Consider the following 24819-nt stretch of genomic DNA (forward strand, 5'->3'; position numbering starts at 1 on the left):
CAAGGTAGGTTGCCTAGTGATCCTGAGGAAGCTGATGTGTTATTCCTTCTTTGCATCGAAGGATCAGGAAGTTTGTTCCCTTTGCGTGGCTGAGAAGTTTTTCACCTACTAGGACGGGGGTGGGGGGTGGGGGTGGGGACACGTGTCCTAAAATTGAGCTCAAGCTGCAGCCTGCCTTTGGCGGTAACCCAGGAGTAACGTCAGGTAAGCAACGGGGTGAATACATTTCCTAACATCCAAAAAAACCTCCAAGTTTTTTATTTTATGGGGTGAGGGAGGTTTTTATTTAATTTTGGAGCTATTGGTTTTTTGATTTTTTTTGGCTTTTTCCAAATAGTATTTTTAATTAGTAAATGCCCAGGGGCGATTAACTCCTCAAAGAAAATTTTTTATTTTTTTCCCCCAAAGATTTAAAATTTTTTGGATTGGATTAGGAAATAAACCTGTTCCTTATGCCAGATAGGCTTAGTGCTCTTAAGCAATTGTTTCTTGGTTCTCTTCCTCTTTCACTCTTCCCGCCTCCCACCAAGAGTTATTTGAAATATAGCCTTGTACAGAGAATCTCTTGTAAGTCACTTCATTTGTATTTCTTTTTAAATGTTCAAATGCTTTTCTGAGTATTCATTTTAATCAGTATATATTTATCGAGCAGTTACAACGTTAAAGACATTGTGCTAGTTGCTATGGAGAATATAAAAACCCAAGAAGACAATGTCCCTGCCCTCAAGAAGTTTACATTTGAGAGACAGCCATACCAAATGAAAGACTATAATAAATACTTTAAAGGAAGTAAGTATAAATAAAATTGTATGAAAGTACAGCTGAGGGAGAGACCTGTCCTGGCGATGGGACATATGGGTAATGAAGAAGCAGATTCACTTAAGAATAGGCCTTTGAAGAATGGGTAGAATTTAGAGAGGAAGGGAAAAGGGAAAGAACTTTAGCTTGTAAGAATGAGCGGAGGTGGAATTTAAGGGACATGTTTGAAAAATGGTTTAACAGTACATAATTGGGAATAATGGGAAGATTGCTAGAAGGTAGAATGGGATCCAGTCAGAGAGGCTTTTGAATGCATTCTTTTGATCTTGAAAAAGCTATTCTTTTCAATAATTGCTAGTTTAAAATATTATATTTCATCTTAAAAATTGGCATTTAGATTTATGTGAAGTATACTAACTTTATCACAGCTGATAATGCAGTTACTCTTGACTAGATTTTTACAACTGTAGTGCATGGTATAAAAAGGCTTGTACTTTCATAGTTTTGGTAATTGAGAAAGAATATACTAATCTTTTTTTTTTTTTTTTTTTTTTTTTTTTTTTTGCTATTTCTTGGGCCGCTCCCGCGGCATATGGAGGTTCCCAGGCTAGGGGTTGAATTGGAGCTATAGCTGCCGGCCTACGCCAGAGCCACAGCAACGCTGGATCCGAGCCACGTCTGCAACCTACACCACAGCTCATGGCAACGCCGGATCGTTAACCCACTGAGCAAGGGCAGGGACCGAACCCGCAACCTCATGGTTCCTAGTCGGATTCGTTAACCAGTGCGCCATGACGGGAACTCCAGAATATACTAATCTTTTAGCATTTTCTTGCCAGTACTTTTTGTTGGTAGCTGTTTGTGTATTCACAAGATGACTAGCCTAGGGATAGAGACAAAAGTTTTCTAGCTATATGGAGTTACCATACATGATCTTCTGAATGTTATTCTCCAGACTAGCACTCTTCCAAAGTGAGTGCATGAAATGAGTTATGGTCTTGGAAGGAAATATTAGAACGTGTATTTCTATTTAGTTTTTCTGAAAATTTTTTACTATTTTTGTGTATGTTTTATAATGTACCATTGAATAGTACATTATATGTAGAAATATAGAAATTATATGTAGAAATTATTGTATACTCTTCGGGGCTGAATGCTCCATAATTTTTTCTGCCCCATATTATTTAACTTGGGGAGAATCCATTATGTGAAAGAGGAATCACAATGATGGACATTCCCCCGGTTTATAGCTTATACCAAGAAGTCAGCTGGCTTAGAAGGTGATCATTTCTACTGATTTTTAAAATTACTGATTTGATTTCTTGTCAGTGCCTCCTGTAGAGTTCAACCTGTTGTACTTTGGAAAAGATATTGTGTTACTAATTTTCTGGTCATTACTGCTTTCTTTCTCCATTAAAGATTGTAAATATTTATTATCTGTATACATTTTAAATATACACACATGAATATTTAGATGTTTATTTACATAAGCACACATATAGATATATTTTCATCACCTCCAGAAACAGGTGAGAATGACCACTTTAACTCACCGGGCCCGTCGCAGTGAAGTAGGGAAGAACAATGAAAAGAAGGTGGAAAGTGAGGAAGACACTAACCAAGACAGAAGTCAAGACAATGAGGACTCTGGAGACTCTAAGGATATCCGCCTCACCCTTATGGAAGAAGTATTGCTCCTGGGACTGAAAGATAAAGAGGTAATGCACTTGGGTTTGCTAGGCTATCTCAAAGACTTAAATATTGGAATGTTTTTAGGAAGTAATCTGACAAAATAGTTTCATTATGCTAAATTTTCCTTAGAATTGTGTTTCAGCCATCTGGGGGATAGGGGAGTCTGGGAGGGTGGCTGATACTTGAAGGGTAAAATCCAGAAGTATAATTATGTGAAGTATAATTTAATTACAAAATTACCCTATAATTTTAGGAGCTATACACAGTGTCAATTGTTTATAGTTGTAGTTTCCCAAGTGAGATTGATGGTGAAATAACCTCTTATTAAACTAAGAAAGAGCACCACACACTGAAGTCTTCTTGAGCTTTGGGGAGAAAAATCTTTTAAATTAAAAGACAAGGAATGTGTATGATTAATTGTCTTATAAAAATAAACGAGTAGGTTTCTTATGATATAATAAGAATAACTTATTCTGTTCTGTGGATCTTTAGAAGTTAAATATCAACAACTGATGAGAATTATTAGAAAATGTTTTATGGGAGTTCCCTTCGTGGCGCAGTGGAAACGAATCCGACTAGGAACCATGAGGTTGTGGGTTCAATCCCTGCCCTAGCTCAGTGGGTTAAGGATCTGGCGTTGCCATGAGCTGTGGTGTAGATCGAGGGCTACAGCTCGAATTAGACCCCTAGCCTGGGAACCTCCATATGCTGTGGGAGCCACCCAGGAAATGGCAAAAAAACAAAAAAAAAAAAAGAGGAAGAAGAATACCCTTGTTTCTTAGACTTTACATTTTATTTTCTTTATCACTCACTTTTTCCTTCTCTTTATCTGCCATATCAAATCACCAATTTGAAGAAAAATTACAAGACTTGCTGTAGCCTGTGTGTTGTTAAAACTAATATTGGAAACATGCCCACATGTACTTGGCCAAGACACAAATATATCAGAAAATCTTGCCCGGAAGTGTATTTTCCTGTTTGCTGAGAAAGTTGGTGAGGCTCACTTTTATCAAACTCAGATAAATGAAAAAGCAAAATTGACTATCTCAGAGAATATCAGGGTAGGTCTGAAGATTAGGTGGTATAAATATTATTTTGAGATGTTTACACAGTGCCTAGGAAACACTCACTGACTATAAAAGAAGAGCATGTTAGAACTAAAGAGCTGTTTGGTTTGTTTTAATTTTGAATAAGAACCATTAATTTCCTGCTGAATCTAGAGACTAGAATTTTTGCTTTTATTCAAAGAGAAATTGTCTTTGGACTTGTCTTTGTGTATTTCTAAATTTATACTAGTTAATATAAAGATATAGGATTAAAAAATGAAGCTTATTTGGGGCTATGACCATAGTGGGTGCTCAACTTTTAGTGAGATACTGGGCAGATAATAAGCACTTTTTGAATTGTTCTAATTTTGTTTTTGGAGATAGTTGATAAATTTTGTTAACTTTCGTTTGGCTCAAGAAAAATGAGAAAAGATAAATCCTCAGGCATACATAAATAGGAGAGGTCAAATCTTCTTATTTATTAAAGTACTAATAGCTATTCCAAAATGTCAGTTACATAACTATCTCTAAAAATATTACATTGATTTCCAGCTCATCTTACTTTCTTATCTCCCAAACTACTTGTTGATTTAGTTAATCAATATTTAATGTGATTGGGGCGCTCATTATGTGCTTAGTATTATACAACTACAAAATAGTATAACTGGAGTTCCCGTTGTGGCTCAGCGGTTGACAGCTAGGAACCATGAGGTTTCGGGTTCCATCCCTGGACTCACTCAGTGGGTCAAGGATCTGACGTGAGCTGTGGTGTAGGTCGAGGCTCACATCTCATGTTGCAATGGCTATGGCCTAGGCCCGAAGCTACAGCTCCAATTAGACCCCCAGCCTGGGAACCTCCATATGCCGCCGGTGCGGCCCTAGAAAAGACCAAAAAAAGACAAAAATAAATAAATAAATAATAAAATAAAATAAAATAGTATAATATATGGTCCTGGCCTTCAAGAAACATGCATTCTAGCTGGGGAAATAAGATATACATGTTTTTAAAAGTTAAGTAATCTAAAGCTCCATAAACAGCAGAAGGAATAAAAATGAGTCGTCTTGGAGTTCCCACTGTGTTGCAATGGGATCTGCAGTGTCTCTGCATCGGCATGGATGTGGGTTCAATCCCTGGGCCTGGGGCAGTGGATTGGGGAACTGACGTTGCTGCAACTGTGGTATATCTTGCAACTCTGGCTCAGATTCAGTCCCTGGCCAGGGAACTCCATATGCCATGGAGCAGCCAAAAAAAAAAAAAAAAAAGAGTCTCCCTTTATATAAACGAATATAAATATGTTCTCTACATAGAATGAAAATGAGCATTATTTCAAAATGTGTATGATTCTCCTGTAATATTCAGTAAAGGAAGCCAGACACAAAATAATACATATTGTATGATTATGTGTATATGAAATTAAAAAAGCTAAACTATGGCATTTGAGGTTGTATATTTAAGTGGTAAAACTATGAAGAAAGCAAGAAGGGGATTACCATAATTGTTCAGATAGTGGTTACCTGTTTGTGAGGGTAGGAGAGGAGGAGGGAAGTATTAGTGATTAGAAAAGAGCATGAGAGGGCTTTCTGAATGCTGACAGTTTTCTGTTTCTCTCCTTGGGGGAAGTTCCGTGGATATTCACTTAGGGATAATTCATTGAGGCTTTCGCTTTTGTGTTTTCTTCTGTATGTGCATTATAGTTCACAATTCAAACGATTTTTAAAGACGTAAACAACAGTTAAAAAACAGCAAGTTTGGAGTTCCTGTTGTGGCTCAGCGGAAACGAATCTGACTAGCCTCCATGAGAATGCAGGTTCAATCTCTGGCCTCACTCAGTGGGTTAAGAATCCGGCATTGCCATGAGCTGTAATGTAGGTCGCAGACACCGCTGGGATCTAGCGTTGCTGTGCCTGTGGCATAGGCCAGCAGCTACAGCTCTAATTCAACCCCTAGCCTGGGAACCTCCATGTGCCATGGGTGGAGCCCCAAAAAGACAAACAAACAAATTTTTCCAAGTTAGAACAGTAAGAGTAGAAGAATTTCAAGGGAGGAGAGATCATCATGGGTTGGAATAATATGGAATATTATGGAATATGGAATATTATGGAATATGGATATCCATATGGAAGGTAGTGAAACCAGCTGGGCCTTTAATGGGTAGGATTGGAGTTCCTGCTGTGTTGCTGAAACTGTGGCATAGGTCACAGCTGCTGCTCGGATTTGATCCCTGGCCTGGGAACTTCCATATGCCTCAGGTGTGGCTGAAAAAGAAAAAAAAATGGGTAGGATTAACATCAGTGGAGAAAAGGGAACATTCCAGATGAGCCAGATGAGCGAGCAAAGGTATCATGAGCTTGATGAATTTAGGAGATAACTGAATACCAGTATGACTGAAGTAGATGGTGGCCATTGAAAACAATGAAATTCAAAATTAACAAATTAGAGTCAGACCAGAGAGGAATGATTTGAGTGCCAGGTGACTCTTTCCTTTAAGTAAATGATGATCAGTCCAGTGAAAACAGCAACTTCCGTTTCATTTTTGCGTCAAATTTGAAGACAATTGTATTTTTGCTTGTTCTTTGTGAGTATATGTTTTGGTGTGTATATACATACACACACACACACATATATATATTATAATTTCTTATTTTTACATGATTTAAGGTTGGTGACAGGTCAGAAAAATTCCTAAATGTTATACTTTGCATCCCAAAGTTCCAAGTTAACTTTTGCTGAAGATTTCCATAAAATTTTCTGTGTAGAACCCAATGCTATGATATTTTTAAATTACATGTTTTTTTAAAAATCTGTAAGAAAAAAAATATCATAAAGAGACTAATATTTCAAGAACTGTAGGCCTAGGGAGTTCCCATTGTGGTGCAGCAGAAACAAATCTGACTAGGAACCATGAGGTTGCGGTTTAGAGCCCTGGCCTTGCTCAGCAGGTTAAGGATCCAGCATTGCTGTGAGCTGTGGTATAGGTCACAGACAAGGCTCGGATCCTGCATTGCTGTGGCTGTGGTGTAGGCTGGCAGCTGTAGCTCCAGTTAGGCCCCTAGCCTAGGAACCTCTACATGCCACGGGTGGGGCCTAAAAAAAGCAAAAAAAAAAAAAAAAAAAAAAAAAATTGTAGCCCTAGAAAGGAATGACAGGTCATATAGTCAAATTGCTTGTGAAATATTACTATCATCCTTTCTTAAGATTCTTCTGAGAAGTAGCTGCCACAGACCGGTTTAAAAATATTAAGATTCAGGAGTTCCCATCGTGGCGCAGTGGTTAACGAATCCGACTAGGAACCATGAGGTTGCGGGTTCAGTCCCTGCCCTTGCTCAGTGGGTTAACGATCCGGCATTGCCGTGAGCTGTGGTGTAGGTCACAGACGCGGCTCGGATCCCACGTTGCTGTGGCTCTGGCGTAGGCCGGTGGCTACAGCTCCGATTAGACCCCTAGCCTGGGAACCTCCATATGCCGCGGGAGCGGCCCAAGAAATAGCAACAACAGCAACAACAACAACAAAAGACAAAAAAAAAAAAAAATTAAGATTCATTGTCTTGTGAAAATAATCAAGAATTTAAATATATGTTGAAGAGTCTAAACCTTTCATGTACATTTAAAATTAGGTGTTACCTCAGTTCAATAATACTGCCCTCAACTGAGAAGATTAAATTTGAGCATCAGCCTGACCAAAATAAAATAGATTTATTTCCTGCTGAAATCAAGATCCTGTTTATTTTTCATTACTGCCTTCATTAAGAGTTTTGATATGGATGTTAGCACTGACCCATGGACAGTTAATGCTTTAATTAAATTGCTAATATGTTTAAAACTTTTCCCTTATGAAAATCTTTATAATTAAGTTACCAGTAAGAGGGGTGAACATACTAATGCTTTTGACTTTTAGCCACAATTGTTTAAACTTGGATAGCATTTTTTTAACCCTCTTCCCTTCCTTGCAAAACTTTCTCTCTTAATAATGCCATTTATTGAGTACTTACTATGCATCATGACCTAAAAACTTTTCACCATATTTCTCATGTCACAGGAGTAAAGATTGACAAGTATTGTTCATTGGTAGTAGGGAAATATATTTTCATTCATTCGTTTAGTCACCAAAAATTTATTGAATGTCTCATATATGTCAAGCGCTAAATATTGAAAGAGAGCAAAAACAATAGTCCCTGCTTTTGAGATTATTTACAGTCTAGTGGCCTGGGAGTGGCTAGAGAAGTTAGGAGGAGGGTCAGGAAAGTCAGCAGACCAGTGCAGTACAGTGTGATATATGCATAACTATGTTCTGAGTACTGAGGGAGCAAAGAGGAAGGACAGCTAACTTGGATGGGTGGTGGAAAGAAATAGGTAGGAGAGGGAAGAAGAAGAGATAATAGGAAAGACTTCTGGGAGATGATAAATCTTAACCTGGATTCTGAAGATAACCAAAAGTTAGTATATGAAGAGAGACAGTTTCTAAGAAAAAAGAACATCAGCTGGATGTTTGTAATAATTTCGGTGATTTTCAACTGGAGCAACCTCAGATATTTGAAAGCATCTCATCTCCTTTAAATGAACTCGGATGTTTTGAAACTTAAGTACCAGAGCTTGACATCCAGTTGTGTGTTTTATTGTTTAACTTTTCAAAAATATGAAACATAGCATATCCAAAAAAGTGTGTAAAACACACATGTAAAGGTTAACAAGTAATTTTTAAGCAAACACTCATGTAACCACCATCAGTGGAACACTGCCAGCATCCTAGAGGCATCATCTTGAGCCCTTCCCTAATCACATGCTGCCCTAACTCCCTGTAGTTTTAACACATGTGTATATCTCCAAACAATCTGTTTTAGTTTTCCCTGTTTTTAAACTGCATGTAGTTCCCATTGTGGCACAGCAGAAATGAACCCAACTAGTATCCCTGAGGATGCCCGTTTGATCCCTGGCTTTGCTCAGTAGTTTGGTGATCCAGCATTGCTGTGAGCTGTGGTGTAGGTCTCAGATGTGGCTCGGATCCTGTGTTGCTGTGGCTGTGGTGTAGGCCAGCAGCTTAGGTCCAATTAGACCCCTAGCCTGGGAACTTCCATGTGCTGTGGGTGTGGCCCTAAAAAGCAAACCAGAAAAAAACGAACAAAACCCTGTGCTTTTTGGGTTAATGCTATCACGTTTTCTTTTGTTCAGGATGAAACAAAAGAAATTCATCCATGTTATTGCATATCATCTAATTCAGTTCATTGAGTTATATAGTATTTCATTATATCAATAGAGGACCATTCATTCTACCAGTTAATGGACATTCAGGAGTCCGTTGTGAATAATGCTGCTAACAATATTCTTGTGCTTATTAGTTATGTTCTTTCAAACAATGTCTCTATTCATACATAAAAGTGGTACATTTAAATTATAATTATAAAATATGTTAATGCTAAGCTTTTTCAATCTTACTAGCGATCCTTTATCAATTTTAATTTACTCATTGTAAACTATTAGCAGTGGGAGAGAGGAAGTGCAAAACTTTTTTAAAGCTGGTAAAAAAAAAGTCTCAGTGAACAATAAGTTTAAAAAAATTAGTGATGATAAGTCAGTACATACTTTGTCAATGAATGGCTGTAGATGGAGAAAACTGTTCCTCTTTGAAAGTTACTCAGTCCTAAAACGTTTTATTAAAGTCCAAAGATTAAGTCTCATATGTAATTTAGGTCACAACCTGGTCTTTTACTTTCCTGATTGCACAAAATGAACAGTAAATCTCTTGTCATTAGATATTGCTGTTGTGAATAGGGCAAGTGAATCAGAAGGACTCGTTTGTCAGGTTTTGTGGTTTATATTAGCCTGTTATAAACAGAAAAAAAGAGAACTTTTTTGCTTTTTAAAAAATTATATCCAATCATATAACTCCAAAGAATTATTTACTATTGGTACAAAAGGAAATGAACTACGAGACCAAAGTCCTGTTTTAACAATAGGAAAATATAGTTTAAGCTATTTCATTGAGACCCTGCCTCTCTTGATACTCCCCCAACCCCCAAATGCACACACTTATTCTAAAATATCTGATGTTGATATTAAGACAAAATCACCCACTTAAATTCAGACTTTTAACAGTGACCACTGAGCTCGTAAACTTCATGTGGGCCATTTTATCTCTTTTGCCTCCTTCTTCATACTTTATTAGTGTAACATAGGGTTTTCAAAACATTTTGCACTTTCTCTTGCTTGATCCTGCAAGGCAAATATTATCCTCCCTTTATGGGAGTGAAAATTAACTTAACCAACAAATTGTGGAATTTATTTTCAAACTGACCCTGAGATTTACAAAAGGGCGTGCTTGCAAAACAGATATCAGGAGTTCCCGTCGTGGCACAGTGGTTAACGAATCCGACTAGGAACCATGAGGTTGCGGGTTCGATCCTTGCCCCTGCTCAGTGGGTTAACGATCCGGTGTTGCCGTGAGCTGTGGTGTAGTGTAGGTCGCAGACGCGGCTCGGATCCTGCATTGCTGTGGCTGTGGCGTAGGCCGGCAGATGCAGCTCCGATTGGACCCCTAGCCTGGGAACCTCCATATGCCGCAGGAGCGGCCCAAGAGATAGCAAAAAAAAGCAAAAACAAAACAGATATCACATATTTTTCTATATTTCTTGCTGAACAAAGAAAATTGTTGAGGATTGTTAAACTGTTTGGTATTACCCCAAGACTTTCATCTCCTAAAATAGCTTCATATGGAATTTAACCTATGTCTCCTATTAAGATAAAAGATTATTATGTTCTGCAGTAATATTTGACCAAGTTAAATTTTCAAGTATTTTCCATGACTTTCTTATTGTAATGTTTAATACCCTAGCAAAGCTTGCTTCTGAAGATTTGGGGATCCCATAAAAATTGTAAGATGACCTCAATAATGTCAGAATGAGGGGAAAGTACCACTGTAAGCAATTTTTTTTCTTTTCAGGTCTGCACCTGTGGCATATGGGAGTTTCCAGGCTAAGGGCTGAATTGGAGCTGCAGCTGCTGACCTATGCCACAGCCACAGCAACACCAGATCTGAGCCATGTCTGTGACCTACACCATAGCTTGTAGCATCACTAGATCCTTAACCCACTGAAAGAGGTCAAGGATCAAACCCACATCCTCATGGGTATTAATCGGGTTCTTAACCCACTGAGCCACAATGGGAACTGCCTAAGCAATTCTAAAGGATTTGATTTTGTTAGTTATTTTTCATCCTATTATAAAAAATAGGGAAATAAGAAAGTTTTATACATTTTTTTTTCTCTTCTCTCTTCCTTCAAACAAGATATTCTGGTCATGAGGTCAGTAAGCCCAAGTAAGTTAAAAGGTTAAATAACCTGATTTGCAAAATGAAAAAAAAATTTTTTTTTGATCTTTTTTTTTGCTGTTTCTTGGGCCATTCCTGCGGCATATGGAGGTTCCCAGACTAGGGGGTCGAATCGGAGCTCTAGCTGCCAGCCTATGCCAGGGCCACAGCAACGCAGGATCCGAGCCACGTCTGCGACCTACACCACAGCTCACGGCAACGCCGGATCGTTAACCCACTGAGCAAGGACAGGGATCGAACCCGCAACCTCATGGTTCCTAGTCAGATTAGTTAACCACTGCACCACGACGGGAACTCCTGAAAAATATTTTAAAAGGCAGTAAGTAATATTTAATTTGTTATAACCCTAATTTCAAAGAGCCTGGTGCATAAACAAATAGGCATTATATTTTTTTCAGTTCACTCTGACAGCTGTAGGTTATAATCAATATCACATATCCACCAATGAATGGATTAAGAAGATGTAGTATTGGAGTTCCCATCATGACTCAGTGGTTAACGAATCTGACTAGGAACCATGAAATTGCGGGTTCGGTCCCTGCCCTTGCTCAGTGGGTTAACGATCCGGCCTTGCCGTGAGCTGTGGCGTAGGTTGCAGACGTGGCTTGGATCCCGCATTGCTGTGGCTCTGGTGTAGGCCGGGGGCTACAGCTCCGATTCGACCCCTAGCCTGGGAAGCTCCATATGCTGTGGGAGCAGCCCAAAGAAATAGCAAAAAGACAAAAAAAAAAAAAAAATAATAATAATAATGCCATTTGCAGCAACATGGATGAAACTAGAGACTCTCATACTAAGTGAAGTAAGTCAGAAAGAGAAGGACAAATACCACATGGTATCACTTATATCTGGAATCTAATATATAGCACAAGTGAACCTTTCCACAGAAAAGGAAATCATGGACATGGAGAACAGACTTGTGGTTGCCAAAGGGGAGGAGGAGGGAGTGGGATGGACTGGGAATTTGGAGTTAATAGATGCAAACTATTGCCTTTGGAATGGATTAGCAATGAGATCCTGCTTTATAGCACTGGGAACTATGTCTAGTCACTTATGATGGAGCATGATAATGTGAGAAAGAAATGTTTATGTGTATATCTGACTGGGTCACCTTGCTGTATAGTAGAAAATTGACAGAACACTGTGAACCAGCTATAATAGAAAAAAATAAAAAGCATTAAATAAAAAATAGAAAAAAATAAAATAATAGAAAAAAATAATAGAAAAAAATAAAAAACATTAAATAAAAAATAAATAAATAAAAATAAAATCTTTCCACACACCACACAAAATCACATATCCTCCTTATAGAAGGTGGAGGGGACTATTATATTAAAAAGAGATAAATATGAGTAGGTATTGGGGTTTCTTTTTCCTTGAATTTCAAAGCTTAAAATCAAATGAGTAAACAAGTCTTTTCTAGATTTTTCTGTAGGAATTTGATTGTATTAAGCTAGCTATGGCTGCCATAAAATAATGTCACAGACCAGGTGGCTTAAACAAAAGAAATTTATTGTCTCTCAGTTCTGGATGCTAGAGGTCCAAGATTAGTTTCTTCTGAGGCCTCTTTCCCTGAAGCAGATGACAATCCTCTCACTGTGTCTTTTTTTTTTTGTCTTTTTGCTATTTCTTGGGCCACTTCCGTGGCATATGGAGGTTCCCAGGCTAGGGGTCCAAACGGAGCGGTAGCCACCGGTCTACGCCAGAGCCACAGCAACGCGGGATCCGAGCCGCGTCTGCAACCTACACCACAGCTCTTGGCAACGCCGGATCGTTAACCCACTGAGCAAGGGCAGGGACCGAACCCGCAACCTCATGGTTCCTAGTCAGATTTGTTAACCACTGCGCCACAACGAGAACTCCTCACTGTGTCTTTACATGGTTTTTCCTCTGTTTCTGTGTTGTCCAAATTTCCTTCTCTTGTAAGAATACCAGTGAGACTGGATTAGGGCCCACCTTAGCCCCATTTCAATTTAATCCACCTCTTTAAAAGACCCTTTAAGAGTTCCCTGGCTCAGTGGAGTTAAGAACCAGACTAATATCTATGAGGATATGGGTTCTATCCCTGACCTCACTCAGTGGGTTAAAGGATCCAGCGTTGCTGTGAGCTGAAGTGTAGGTTGCAGATGTGGCTCAAATCTGGCCTTGCTGTGGCTGTGGTGTAGGCCAGCAGCTGTAGCTCTGATTTGACCCCTAGCTAGGTAACTTCCATATGCCACAGGTGCAGCCATAAAAAATAAGTTAAATATAATAATAATAAAAGGCCCTATATCCAAGTATAGTCACATTCTGAGATACTAGAGGTTAGGGCTTCAACATATGAATTGGGATGGGGGTGGATATAATTTGACGTTTCTAAATCATAACAATGATTATAATCAAAGAAAATAACAATCACTCATAATATCACCACTGAAAGATAACTGCTATTAAATTTTGACATGCGTATATCCTAAAGACTTTTTTCTATACATATATATACACACACACACAGATGCAAAATTTCCAAAAAAGTTTATCACATGAAACAAGTTATTCTATAGCCTTCTTTTTCTATTTAGTATAATGTGAACATCTTTCATGTCAATAAATAAAAAATATACCCTATTGTTTTTAATGGCTTCATAGGATTCCATTTAATGAATGTATATATTATCAACTTTTAAGGCTCGTCTGCAACCTCCCAGAGGGCAAGACAGTGTTTTCCTGCCATTCATGCCACACCTTATCTATCTACCCTTCTCTCTCTCCAGGCAACACGTCATTCCAATTCTATTTATCTTTTTTTTCTTCTGATTTTTTTATTATGGTAAATTAACATATCAGAATATTTATCACTCTAAGCATTTGAGTGTACTATTCATTGGTATTAAGTACTTAATACATTCATATTGTTATGCAACTATCACTACTGTCCCTCTCCAGAACTCTTTTCATCTTACCAAACTGAAACTCTATACTCATTAAACAATAGCTCCCCACTCCCCCCTCTCTCCAGCCACTGGCAACCACCATTCTACTTTCTGTGATTTTGACTACTGTAGGAAGGTACCTTATATAAGTGAAATCATATAATATTTGTCACAAATCTGTGATCAACTTACTTTGCTTCGCACAATGTCCTCAAGGTTCATTCGTGTTATAACATGTCAGAATTTCCTTCCTTTTTAAGGCTAAATTGTTATATCTTCTTGCCGTGTTTAACTTTTTATTAATATGCAGTGTCTTTCTTTGTCTCTTGTAATCTTATTTGATTTAAAATCTATCTTTTCTAATATTAGTAAAACCACTCCTGGTTGCTTTTGGTTACTATTTGCATGGAGTATCTTTTTTTTTCATCCTTTAGCTTTAAATCCATTTGTGTCTTTGGATTCAAAGGGTGCTTTCTCTTATAGATAGCATATAGTTTGAATGTATTTTTAAGTCTATTCTGCCAATCTGTCTTTTCATTGGAGAGTATAATCCATTTACATCTAAAGTATTTACTGAGAAAGGAGTATTTCCATCATTTTGCTATTTTCTATGTCTTAAAAGGTTTTTTTGTCCCTCATTTTCTGCAGTACTCTCTACTTTTGTGTTTAGTTGATTTGATATGCTAAAATGTTTTAATTATCGTCTCATCTCCTTTTCTGTATAGTCTATGACTATTTTCTTTTTTCCTTTTTTTTTTTTTAATTGCCATATTTTCAGTGTATAGAAGTTCCTGGACCAGGGGTTGACTCTGAGCCACAGCTTCAAACTACGACACACCAGATGCTAAACCCATTGCACCAGGCTGGGGATCAAACCCATGCCTCCAAAGAGACAATGCCAGATCCTTAACTTGCTGTGGCAGTGGGAAGTCCTATTTTCTTTGTTGTTACCTTGGGGGTTACATTTAACATCCTAAAGTTATAACACTTTATACCAACTTAACTTGAATTACGTAGTAAAATTAGGCTTCTGTACAGCTCCATCCCAACCCTTTTAGTTATTTTACAAAATAACATCTTTATACATTTTGTATCCCAAATGTAAACTAATTATAATGCATTAGTCTCTTAAATTATGTACAAAACAATGTAGAACAACAAACCAAAGTTATACTAATACTAGCTTTTAGACAAATGTTTTCAAGTGTATTAGTCTCTAATCATGTAGAAAACAAAAAGTGGAATTACAAACCAGTTTAACTATAATACTGGCCTTTGTAATTCCCCGTGTTTACATTTACTGACATCTTTATTTCTTCATACTGCTTTGCGTTACTGACCAGTCTTCTTTAAGTTCAATTGGTAGAACTCCCTTTAGCATTTCTTGCAGGGTAGGCGAGTGGTAAGGGACTCCCCAAGCTTTTGTTTATCTGGGAATGTCTTAATTTCTCCTTCTCTTTGAGAGATATAGTTTTGCCAGATATAGGATTCTTGGTTGACAGGTTTGGTTTTTTTTCTTCTAGCACTTTGAATATATCAGCCCATTGCTTTCTGGCCTCCAAAGTTTCTGATGAGAAACCTGTTGGTAGGAGTTCCGTCGTGGCGCAGTGGTTAACGAATCCGACTAGGAACCATGAGGTTGCAGGTTCGATCCCTGCCCAGAACCATGAGGTTGCAGGTTCGATCCCTGCCCTTGCGCAGGGGGTTAACGATCCAGTGTTGCCATGAGCTGTGGTGTAGGCCGCAGATGCGGCTCGGATCCTGTGTTGCTGTGGCGCTGGAGCTCCGATTTGACCCCGAGCCTGGGAAGCTCCATATGCTGTGGGAGCCGCCCAAGAAATGGCAAAAAGACCAAAAAAAAAAAAAAAACCTGTTGATAATCTTGTTGAGGATCCTTTTTATGTGACAAGTGGCCTCTCTTATGCTGCTTTTAAGATTCTCTCTCTGGGAGTTTCCATTGTGGCTCAGCAGGCTGAGAACCCAACAGTGTACATGAAGATCTGTGTTCAATTCCTGGCCTTGCTAAGTGAGTTAAGTATCTGGCATTGCTTAGGTCACAGATTCAGCTTGGATTCAACATTGCTGTGCCTGTGCATAGGCCAGCAGCTATGGATTCCATTCAGCCACTAGCCCTGGAACTTCCATATGCCACAGGTACAGCCTTAAAAAGAAAAACAAAAATCTCTCTTTGTCTTTGACTTTCAAAAGTTTGATTTTTTTTTTTTTTAATGGCCACACCTTCAGTATTTGAAGCCAGGGATCAAATCCAAGCTGCAGCTGCAACCTAGCCACAACTGTAGCAATGCCAGATTCTTAACCTACTGCACCACACCAGGAACTCCCAGTTTCTTTTTTGGCCACATCCATGGCATGTGGAAGTTCCTGGGCCAGGGATCAAACCCACGCCACTACAGCAACCCAAGCCATAGCAGTGACAACACTGAATCTTTAATGCAGTGAGCTACCAGGAGACTCATCAACAGTTTGGTTTTTTTTTTGTCTTTTGTCTTTTTTGTTGTTGTTGCTATTTCTTGGGCCGCTCCCGCGGCATATGGAGGTTCCCAGGCTAGGGGTTGAATCAGAGCTGTAGCCACCGGCCTACGCCAGAGCCACAGCAACTTGGGATCCGAGCCGCGCCTGCAACCTACACCACAGCTCACGGCAAGGCCGGATCGTTAACCCACTGAGCGAGAGCAGGGACCGAACCCACAACCTCATGGTTCCTAGTCGGATTCGTTAACCACTGCGCCACGACGGGAACTCCAACAGTTTGGTTTTAATGTGACTTGGTGTGTGCCTCTTTGAGGTCATCTTGTTTGGACTTCATTGAGATTTTGGATTTTTTTTTTTTTTTTTTTTTTTTTTTTTTTTTTTTTTTTTTTTTTTGGTCTTTTTGCCATTTCTTGGGCCGCTCCCACGGCATATGGAGGTTCCTAGGCTAGGGGTTGAATCGGAGCTATAGCTGCCAGCCTACACCAGAGCCACAGCAACTCAGGATCCAAGCCACGTCTTCGACCTACACCACAGCTCACAGCAACGCCGGATCGTTAACCCACTGAGCAAGGGCAGGGACCGAACCCACAACCTCATGGTTCCTAGTCAGATTCGTTAACCACTGCACCACGACGGGGACTCCTGGATGTTTATATTCATATCTTTCATCAAACTTGGGATGTTTTGGGCCATTATTTCTTCAAACAACCTCTGTCCCTTTTGCTCTTTCTTCTGGGAGGCCCAAAGTGTGTATGTTGGTTCATTTTTGTTGATATCCCACAGTTCCCTGGGCTCTGTTCATTATTCTTCAGTCCTTTTTCTTTCTGTTCCTCAGAGTCAATAATTTGCAGTTTGTCCTATCTCTAAGTTTGTTATTTCTTCTGCCTGCCCAAATCTGCCTTTGAAACCCTCTAGCAAATTTTTTATTTCAGTTATTATACTTTCAGCTCTAGAGTTCTATTTTGGTTTCTTTTTAGGTTTTCTACCTCATTACTAATATTTTCATTTTGTTCATACATCATTTTCCTGATTTTTTTCCACATCCTCTTTTAGTTCTTCGGAAATCTTTAAGATAGTTGTTTTAAAGTCTTTGTCTACTTGGTCTGCCATATGGTCTTTCTGGGACAATTTCTTTTCTTTTTTTTTTTTTCCTTTGAATGGGCAGACTGAACTGTTTCTTTATATATCTTGTGATATTTCTGCTTGAAAATTGAACAGTTGAATCAAATGATGTGGTAAGTCTAGAAGTCAGATTATTCCCTTTCCCTGGAGTCTGCTGAGGTTTGTTTGGTTTTGTTTTGGTTGTTTTTTTTGTTTTTTTTTTTTTTCCAGCTTTATTTAGGTATAATCGAAAAAGTTGTAAGATATTTAAAGTATATAATATTATGATTAGATATATGTGTACATTGTGATGATTCCCCCCATCATGTTTTTGTTTGTTTGTTTTCTTTCCTTTTTTTTTTTTTTTTTTTTTGTATTTTTGCCTTTTCTAGGGCTGCTCCCACGGCATATGGAGGTTCCCAGGCTAGGGGTGGAATCAGAGCTGTAGCCTCTGGCCTACGCCACAGCCACAGCAACGCGGGATCCAAGCTGCATCTGTGACCTACACCACAGCTCAGGGCAATGCCAGATCCTTAACCCACTGAGCAAGGGCAGGGACCGAACCTGCAACCTCATGGTTTCTAGTCAGATTTGTTAACCACTGTGCCACGACGGGAATTCCTGTTTATTTTCTTTTTGATGATGCCCATGGCATGTGGAAGTTCCTGGGCCAGGGATCAAACCCATGCCACAGCAGCAACCCAAGCCACTGCAGTAACACCAGAACCTTAACCCACTGTGCCTCATGGGAACTCTACCCACATCATGTTAATTAACACATCCATCACCTAATATATATTTACCTTTGGTGTGTATGAGGGAACATTTAAATTCTACTCTCTTAGCAAATTTCGAACGTAGTACAGTGTTATCAGTACACTACCATATATAAAATAAACAATAAGGATTTATTGTATAGCATAGGGACCTATATTCAATATCTTGTAATAACCTGTAATGGAAGAAAATTGGGGAAAAGTGAATATATATCTATATCTATTTATCTGTATAGCTGTATCTATCCATCTATAACTGAATCACTTTGCTGTATACCTGAAACTAACACAATATTCTAAATCAACTATACTTCAAAAAAAGCAGGTAACAATACCATATTATCAACTATAGTTACCATGTTATAATTAGACCCTCAAAGCTTATTCATCATGTGACTGAAAGTTTGTGCCCTTTTACCAACTTATTATTTCCTTCTCACCCTCCCAGCCCCAGGCAACCATTTTTCTACTCTCTGTTTCTAGGAGCTCAGGTGTTTTTTTTAGATTTTGACATGTAAGTGATACCATGCAGTGTTCATCTTTCTCTCTACTTTATTTCACCTCCAGGTGAAATATCTGCAGGGCATAATGCCCTCCAGATTCATCCATGTTGTTATAAATGACAGGATTTCTATCTTTTTTTTTTAAGGCTGATTAATTTTTTTCCTTGATCCATTTATCCATTGATGGACACTTAGGTTATCTCTATACTTTGACTACTGTGAAAAATGCTGCAATAAACATGGAGTACAAATATTTCTTTGAAATAATAGTTTTGTTTCCTTTGGATATATACCCAAAAGTAGGATTTCTGGATCATATAGTAGTTCTATTTTTAATTTCTTGAGGAATCTCCATACTATTTCCGCAGTGGTTGTACTAGCTTATATTCCCACCAACAGTGTACAAAGGTTCCCTTTTTTTCACATTCTTGCTAGCATTTGTTATCTCTTATTTTTTTTGATAATAGCCATCCTAACAGGTATGAGGTGTTATCTCATTGTGGTTTTGACTTGTATTTCCCTGGATGATCAGTAATGTTGAGCACCTTTTTATGTACTTTTTGGTCATGTGTATGTTTTCTTTGGAGAAATGTCTGTTCAGGTCCTTTGCCCATTTTTTAATTGGATTATTTGGGTTTTTGTTGTTGAGTTATAGGAGTTCCTTGTATATTTTGGATGTTAACCACTTATCAGATACACTATTTGCAAATATTTTTTCCCATTCCATATGTTGCTTTTTCATTTTATTGATGGTTTCCTTTGCTATGCAGAAGCTTTTTGGTTTGATGTAGTTCCACTTGTTGATTTTTTGCTTTTGTTTCTTGTATTTTTGGAATCAAGTCCAAAAAAAAAAAAAAAGCCATTGACAAAACCAATCTCAAGGAGCTCACCCTGTGTTTTCTTCTTGTAATTTTACTGTTTCAAGAGTTATGGTCAAGTTTTTAATCCACTTTGGGTTGATTTTTGTTTATGGTGTAATGCTTTTTTTTTTTTTTTAATTGTTTTAAGCTGTCTCTGTGCTGAGGATCAGCCTAAGGTGTAAAATTAAGGTATTTTCTGGATTTCCCTAGTGGCGCAGTGGAAACAAGTCTGACTAGGAACCATGAGGTTGCAGGTTCGATCCCTGGCCTTGCTCAGTGGGCTTAGAATCCAGCATTGCTGTGAGCTGTGGTGTAGGTCATAGACACAGCTCAGATCCTGCCTTGCTGTGGCTGTGGTGTAGGCTGGCAGCTTAGCTCCAATTCTCCCATATGCTGCAGGTGTGGCCTTAAAAAGCAAAAAAAAAAAAAAATTAAGTTCTTTTCTGGGCATTTGCAATAACCTTCTAATTTCCCCTGTGTATATAGCTGCTTTTTCTTTTTCTTTTTTTCCTTTTTTTGCCATTTCTAGGGCCACTTCTGTGGCATATGGAGGTTCCCAGGCTAGGGGTCTAATTGGAGCTGTAGCCGCCGGTCTACACCAGAGCCACAGCAACGCGGGATCCGAGCCGCATCTGCGACCTACACCACAACTCACGGCAACACTGGATCTTTAACCCACTGAGCAAGGGCAGGGATCAAACCCGCAACCTCATGGTTCCTAGTTGGATTTGTTAACCAATGAGCCATGATGGGAACTCCTGTAGCTGCTTTTGAACATCCTATTCTTTGGTATCTGGCGCCAAAAAGCAGGGAAAAGAAAATGAAGAGGAGGAAAAGGGTATTAGCCCTTTAAATCACCTAGAAGTCACTTTAGCCAGAAGGGGCAGGGCATTTCCTTTCGAAGTGCATCACAAATCATTGATCTTCTTTTTCTCTAAATTCCCTTGCATTTATCATACCTCTCAATGTGTTTCATTCCTGCATTTTCTGATTTTCTCATAGGCATTGTTTAATAACACAGGCTTTGGAAGCTGTAGACATAGCTAACTTCAAATCCAAAGTCTTTTTTTCTTTCTTTTTTTTATTTTATAAGTCAATGAATTTCTTTTTTCTTTTGTCCTTATAGGGCCACACCTGCGGCATATGGAGCTTCCCAGGATGGGGTCTAATCAGAGCTGTTGCTGCCAGCCTATGCCAGAGCCACAGCGACACAAGATCCGAGCCGCGTCTGTGACCTACACCACAGCTCATGGCAATGCTGGATCTTTAACCCACTGAGCAAGGCCAGGGATCAAATCTGCAACCTCATGGTTCCTAGACAGATTCATTTCCACCGTGCCACAACGGGAACTCCTACTCAATGAATTTTATTACATTTATAGTTGTACAACAATCATCACACTTATTAAATATATGACGACGTCAGTTTCCACTTTTTTTCTTTGTACTTATTTTGGAGATAGTAAAATTGACTTCATATTGCTATTGTGAGAATTAAATTACTTATATAAAATGTTTAACTCAGCCTGACACATACAAATGCTCAATAAATAATAAGTCAGACAAAGATAAATACTGTATAATCTCCCTTATATGTAGCGTTAAAAAAAATTAACACAGAGAACAGATTGATGGTTACCAGAGGTGGAGGGTGGGGTGCGTGGGTGAAATGAGTGAAGGTGATCAAAAAGATGCAGACTTCAGTAATAAAATAAGTCCTGGAGATATAATCCTCAGCATGATAACTATAGTTAATAATACTGTATTGTATATATGAACGTTCATAAGAGAGTAGATCTTATAAGTTCTCATCACAAGAAAAAATTATAATTAACTATGTTTGATGATGGATGTTCGGTAGATTTATTGTGAGGATCATTTCGCAATATATACATATATAGAATTATTGTACACCTGAAGCTAATATAAAGTTATATGTAATTATATCAATAAAAATAACAATATCTGTATGAATTTATAATTTAAAAATTGGGAAATAAAAGAATAAAGGTGGAAGGGCGTTCCCATTGTGGCTTAGCAGGTTAAGGACCCGACTAGTATCCATGAGCATGTGGGTTCAATCCCTGGCCTTGCTCAGTGGGTTAAAGATCTGGTGTTGCTGAGAGCTGTGGTGTAGTTCACAGATGCAGCTCAGATCTGTTGTTGCTGTGGCTGTGGCTCCAATTTGACCCCTAGCCTGGGAGCTTACATATGCCATGGGTGCAGAACTAAAATGAAAAAAAAAAAAAAAAAAAAAAAAAAAAAGGGAATAAAGATGTGAGAAAGTGTAGGATATGTATTTATTTTTATTTGTTTTTTTACAATAAGTCAATTAGATATTGTCTAAAAGTGAAGCATTTACTTTAAACAAAAAACCTCTTAATAATCTATTAACCTTACAAATGAGCCTTTTAGGAAACTATTTTGTAATAAGGAAATAGGTGAAGTTCAGTAATTCCTTCAGTTTTACTTCATTTTCTTTTTATGTTAAATTTAAGTAAAATTATAATTTTACATTTTACTTTAAAAATAGCATTTGTAGTATGATTTATTCCCTTTTTTAAAAATATGATGAGTGGAAATTCCCTGATGGCCTAGCGATTAAGGACTTGGCGTTGTCGCTGCTGTGGCTTGGGTTACTGCTGTGGCTTGGGTTCAATCCATGGCCTGAGAACTTCCGCATGCCATGGGCATGACCAAAAAAATGTGATGAGTGTAATGTTACTTGAATTTGACATAAAAAGGAAATTGAGGTTAAACTGAATATTGCTTTTCTTCATCACAAGACATCATTTACTAAAAGGCCCCAGTAACATTTAAAAAGAGCTTGTGAAAAACATAAGACTGTGTAGAACTTGTTTGGCTCCTAATTCAAACAAACCAACTATTCTAAAAATGTATTAAACAATAGATGGAATTGAAGGCTTACTGAATATTTGATAATATTAAGGAATTGTTCATTTTTTTAGGTGTGATATTAGTATTGCAGTTTTTTTAAAACCCTTATCTCTTGGGGAGAGTATTGTAATATTTTATAGATGACATGTTACAGTATCTGGGATTTGCACTGAAATAGTCTGGAGGGGAATTCCCGTCGTAGCGCCACGAAACGAATCCGACTAGGAACCATGAGGTCGAGGGTTCAATCCCTGGCCTTGCTCAGTGGTTTGAGGATCCGGTGTTGCCTTGAGCTGTGGTGTAGGTTGCAGACAGGGCTCGAATCCCGAATTGTTGTGGCTGTGGCGTAGGCCAGCAGCAACAGCTCTGATTAGACCCCTAGCCTGGGAACCTCCACATGCTGGTTCTATGGTTTTGCCTATGTTTGGAAACGTTAAACCCCAAAATGTATTTTAAAAAGGGTGTTGGGGTCATGTTTTCTTAAACCACATGATTCTATTTTATACAATATCTTATTAACTCCCCATTATGAAAGATTATAAAATTACCTCTCTCACAGTTTCTTCTACCCCTACTCCTCAATATTTTTTGAAAATTTGCAGTGTATACATTCTGTTCCATAATTCACACAAAGCTGCTCTGTGAAGGAAAGCTTCAAAACTGAAGTGGGGGAAGAAGCTACGTGTATTGTATATGTTAAGAAAAATCTGGTCTTATATACACAAATAATAGGAATGATAGAATTTATAAGTAATTTTTATTTTATTGTTTATGATTTTTTCCAAAATTTTCTAAAATATGTGTATACTATTTTTTAATCAGAGACCAAAATCTATTTGAAAACAAAAAATGTATCTGCATTTACCTAGTTTCATTCTTCTGAGGTTTAAACATACAATAAATACCTTTGTGTTTCCAAATCCTTTTTTAAATCATTTGAGGAATTATATGGAAATAGATTTAGAGCCTTAGACACATTTCAGATGTTTTTGCTTCCATTCTCAGCTCTCTTTTCTTCTATTTTCTTTGGATAGTGTGTAGCAATGAAAATTCCATGTTCTCATACAGATTGTGGGAAAAGAAAGGCATATAAGTTACTGTTACTGGAGTTCCCATTGTGGCTCAGTGGGTTACAAACCAGACTAGTATCCTTGAGGACGAAGATTTGATCCCTGGCCTCGCTCGGTGGGAAAAGGGTCCAGCGTTGCCGTGTGCTGTGGCGCAGATGCATCTTGGATCTGGTGTGGCTGTGGCGTAGGCTGGCAGCTGCAGCTTCAATTTGACCCCTAGCCTTGGAACTTCCATATGCAATGGGTGTGGCCCTAAAAAGAAAAAAGGAAAAAAAAAAAAAAGAAAAGAAAAAAGTTACTGTTACCGTTTTGGTGCTACGATCGTTTTTAAATTTTTTAAATAAAAAATTAACATTTTTCCTGGCCAGAATGAGATTCGAAGCTTATGTAGGAATAATCAAAGATTACCAGTTGTGTTCTTTTATTTTGGATTTCTTTTTCACTGATAAGGCATTACCGTTTGTTTTTCTTTTTTGAACTTTTGATAATGGCTTTTATTAAAAACAAAACAAAAAAAACAACAAAAACCAAGAGTTCCTTGGTTGCCTAGCAGTGAATCATTCAAGATTCACTGCTGTGGCTCAGGTTTGATCCCAGGAACTTCCGCATGCTATGGGCACAGCCAAAAAATAAAACAAAACCAACCAAACTAACTAACCTTAACTGACAACCATTAGAAGACTAATAAACTGATTATTATGATCAGCGTTGTATCTTCCCACCCAGTGTTGTAAACAAGCCTATAAAAGGGTATAATAATCTTCATGTAGTTGAGAAATTATATCCATTTGTCTAGGTTTATAGTCCATTCTTCCCAGTCATGCTGAAATCATCTGTTAAACCAGAATAACAGCCAGGTCACAGTTCCTTATTCCCCATTCCCCATTACAATTAAGCAGAATGAGCTTTTAATAATTAAACTTTTTTCTAAAATGTCTCTGTTGGCTATATGGACATAGAAATATTGAGTTCCGGAGTTCCCGTCGTGGCGCAGTGGTTAACGAATCCGACTAGGAACCATGAGGTTGAGGGTTCGGTCCCTGCCCTTGCTCAGTGGGTTAAGGATCCGGCGTTGCCGTGAGCTGTGGTGTAGGTTGCAGACGCGGCTCGGATCCCAAGTTGCTGTGGCTCTGGCGTAGGCCGGTGGCTACAGCTCCGATTCAACCCCTAGCCTGGGAACCTCCATATGCCGCGGGAGCGGCCCAAGAAATAGCAACAACAACAACCAAAGACAAAAGACAAAAAAAAAAAAAAAAGAAAAAAGAAAAAAAAGAAATACTGAGTTCCAATGGATCACATCAATTTATAAAAGAGGAATTTAGATCAAATCCACTATTTTAATAGAGCACTTTTTAAGGAAAATCATAAACTAACCCTCTTTAAAGTAATT

The 24819-nt window shown here is 38.3% G+C and overlaps 1 protein-coding gene across 4 annotated transcripts in view; it reads left to right on the plus strand.

Moving 5' to 3' along the window:
• The window catches only part of GOLPH3L (golgi phosphoprotein 3 like), a 40173-nt gene continuing 15356 nt past the window's right edge, over positions 3–24819 (plus strand). Inside the window, exons 1-3 of one of the 4 annotated variants that reach the window (XM_005663495.3) lie at positions 3–204; positions 653–789; positions 2283–2477. In XM_005663495.3, coding sequence (XP_005663552.1) covers positions 2295–2477 — 183 coding nt within the window. In that variant the 5' untranslated portion in view covers positions 3–204; positions 653–789; positions 2283–2294. The remainder of the gene's footprint in view (positions 205–652; positions 790–2282; positions 2478–24819) is intronic. The other 3 variants (XM_021089894.1, XM_013997188.2, XM_005663498.3) reach the window with 3 other exon arrangements.

Source organism: Sus scrofa, chromosome 4, assembly GCF_000003025.6.
Source record: "Sus scrofa isolate TJ Tabasco breed Duroc chromosome 4, Sscrofa11.1, whole genome shotgun sequence".
NCBI classification, from domain to species: Eukaryota; Metazoa; Chordata; class Mammalia; order Artiodactyla; family Suidae; genus Sus; species Sus scrofa.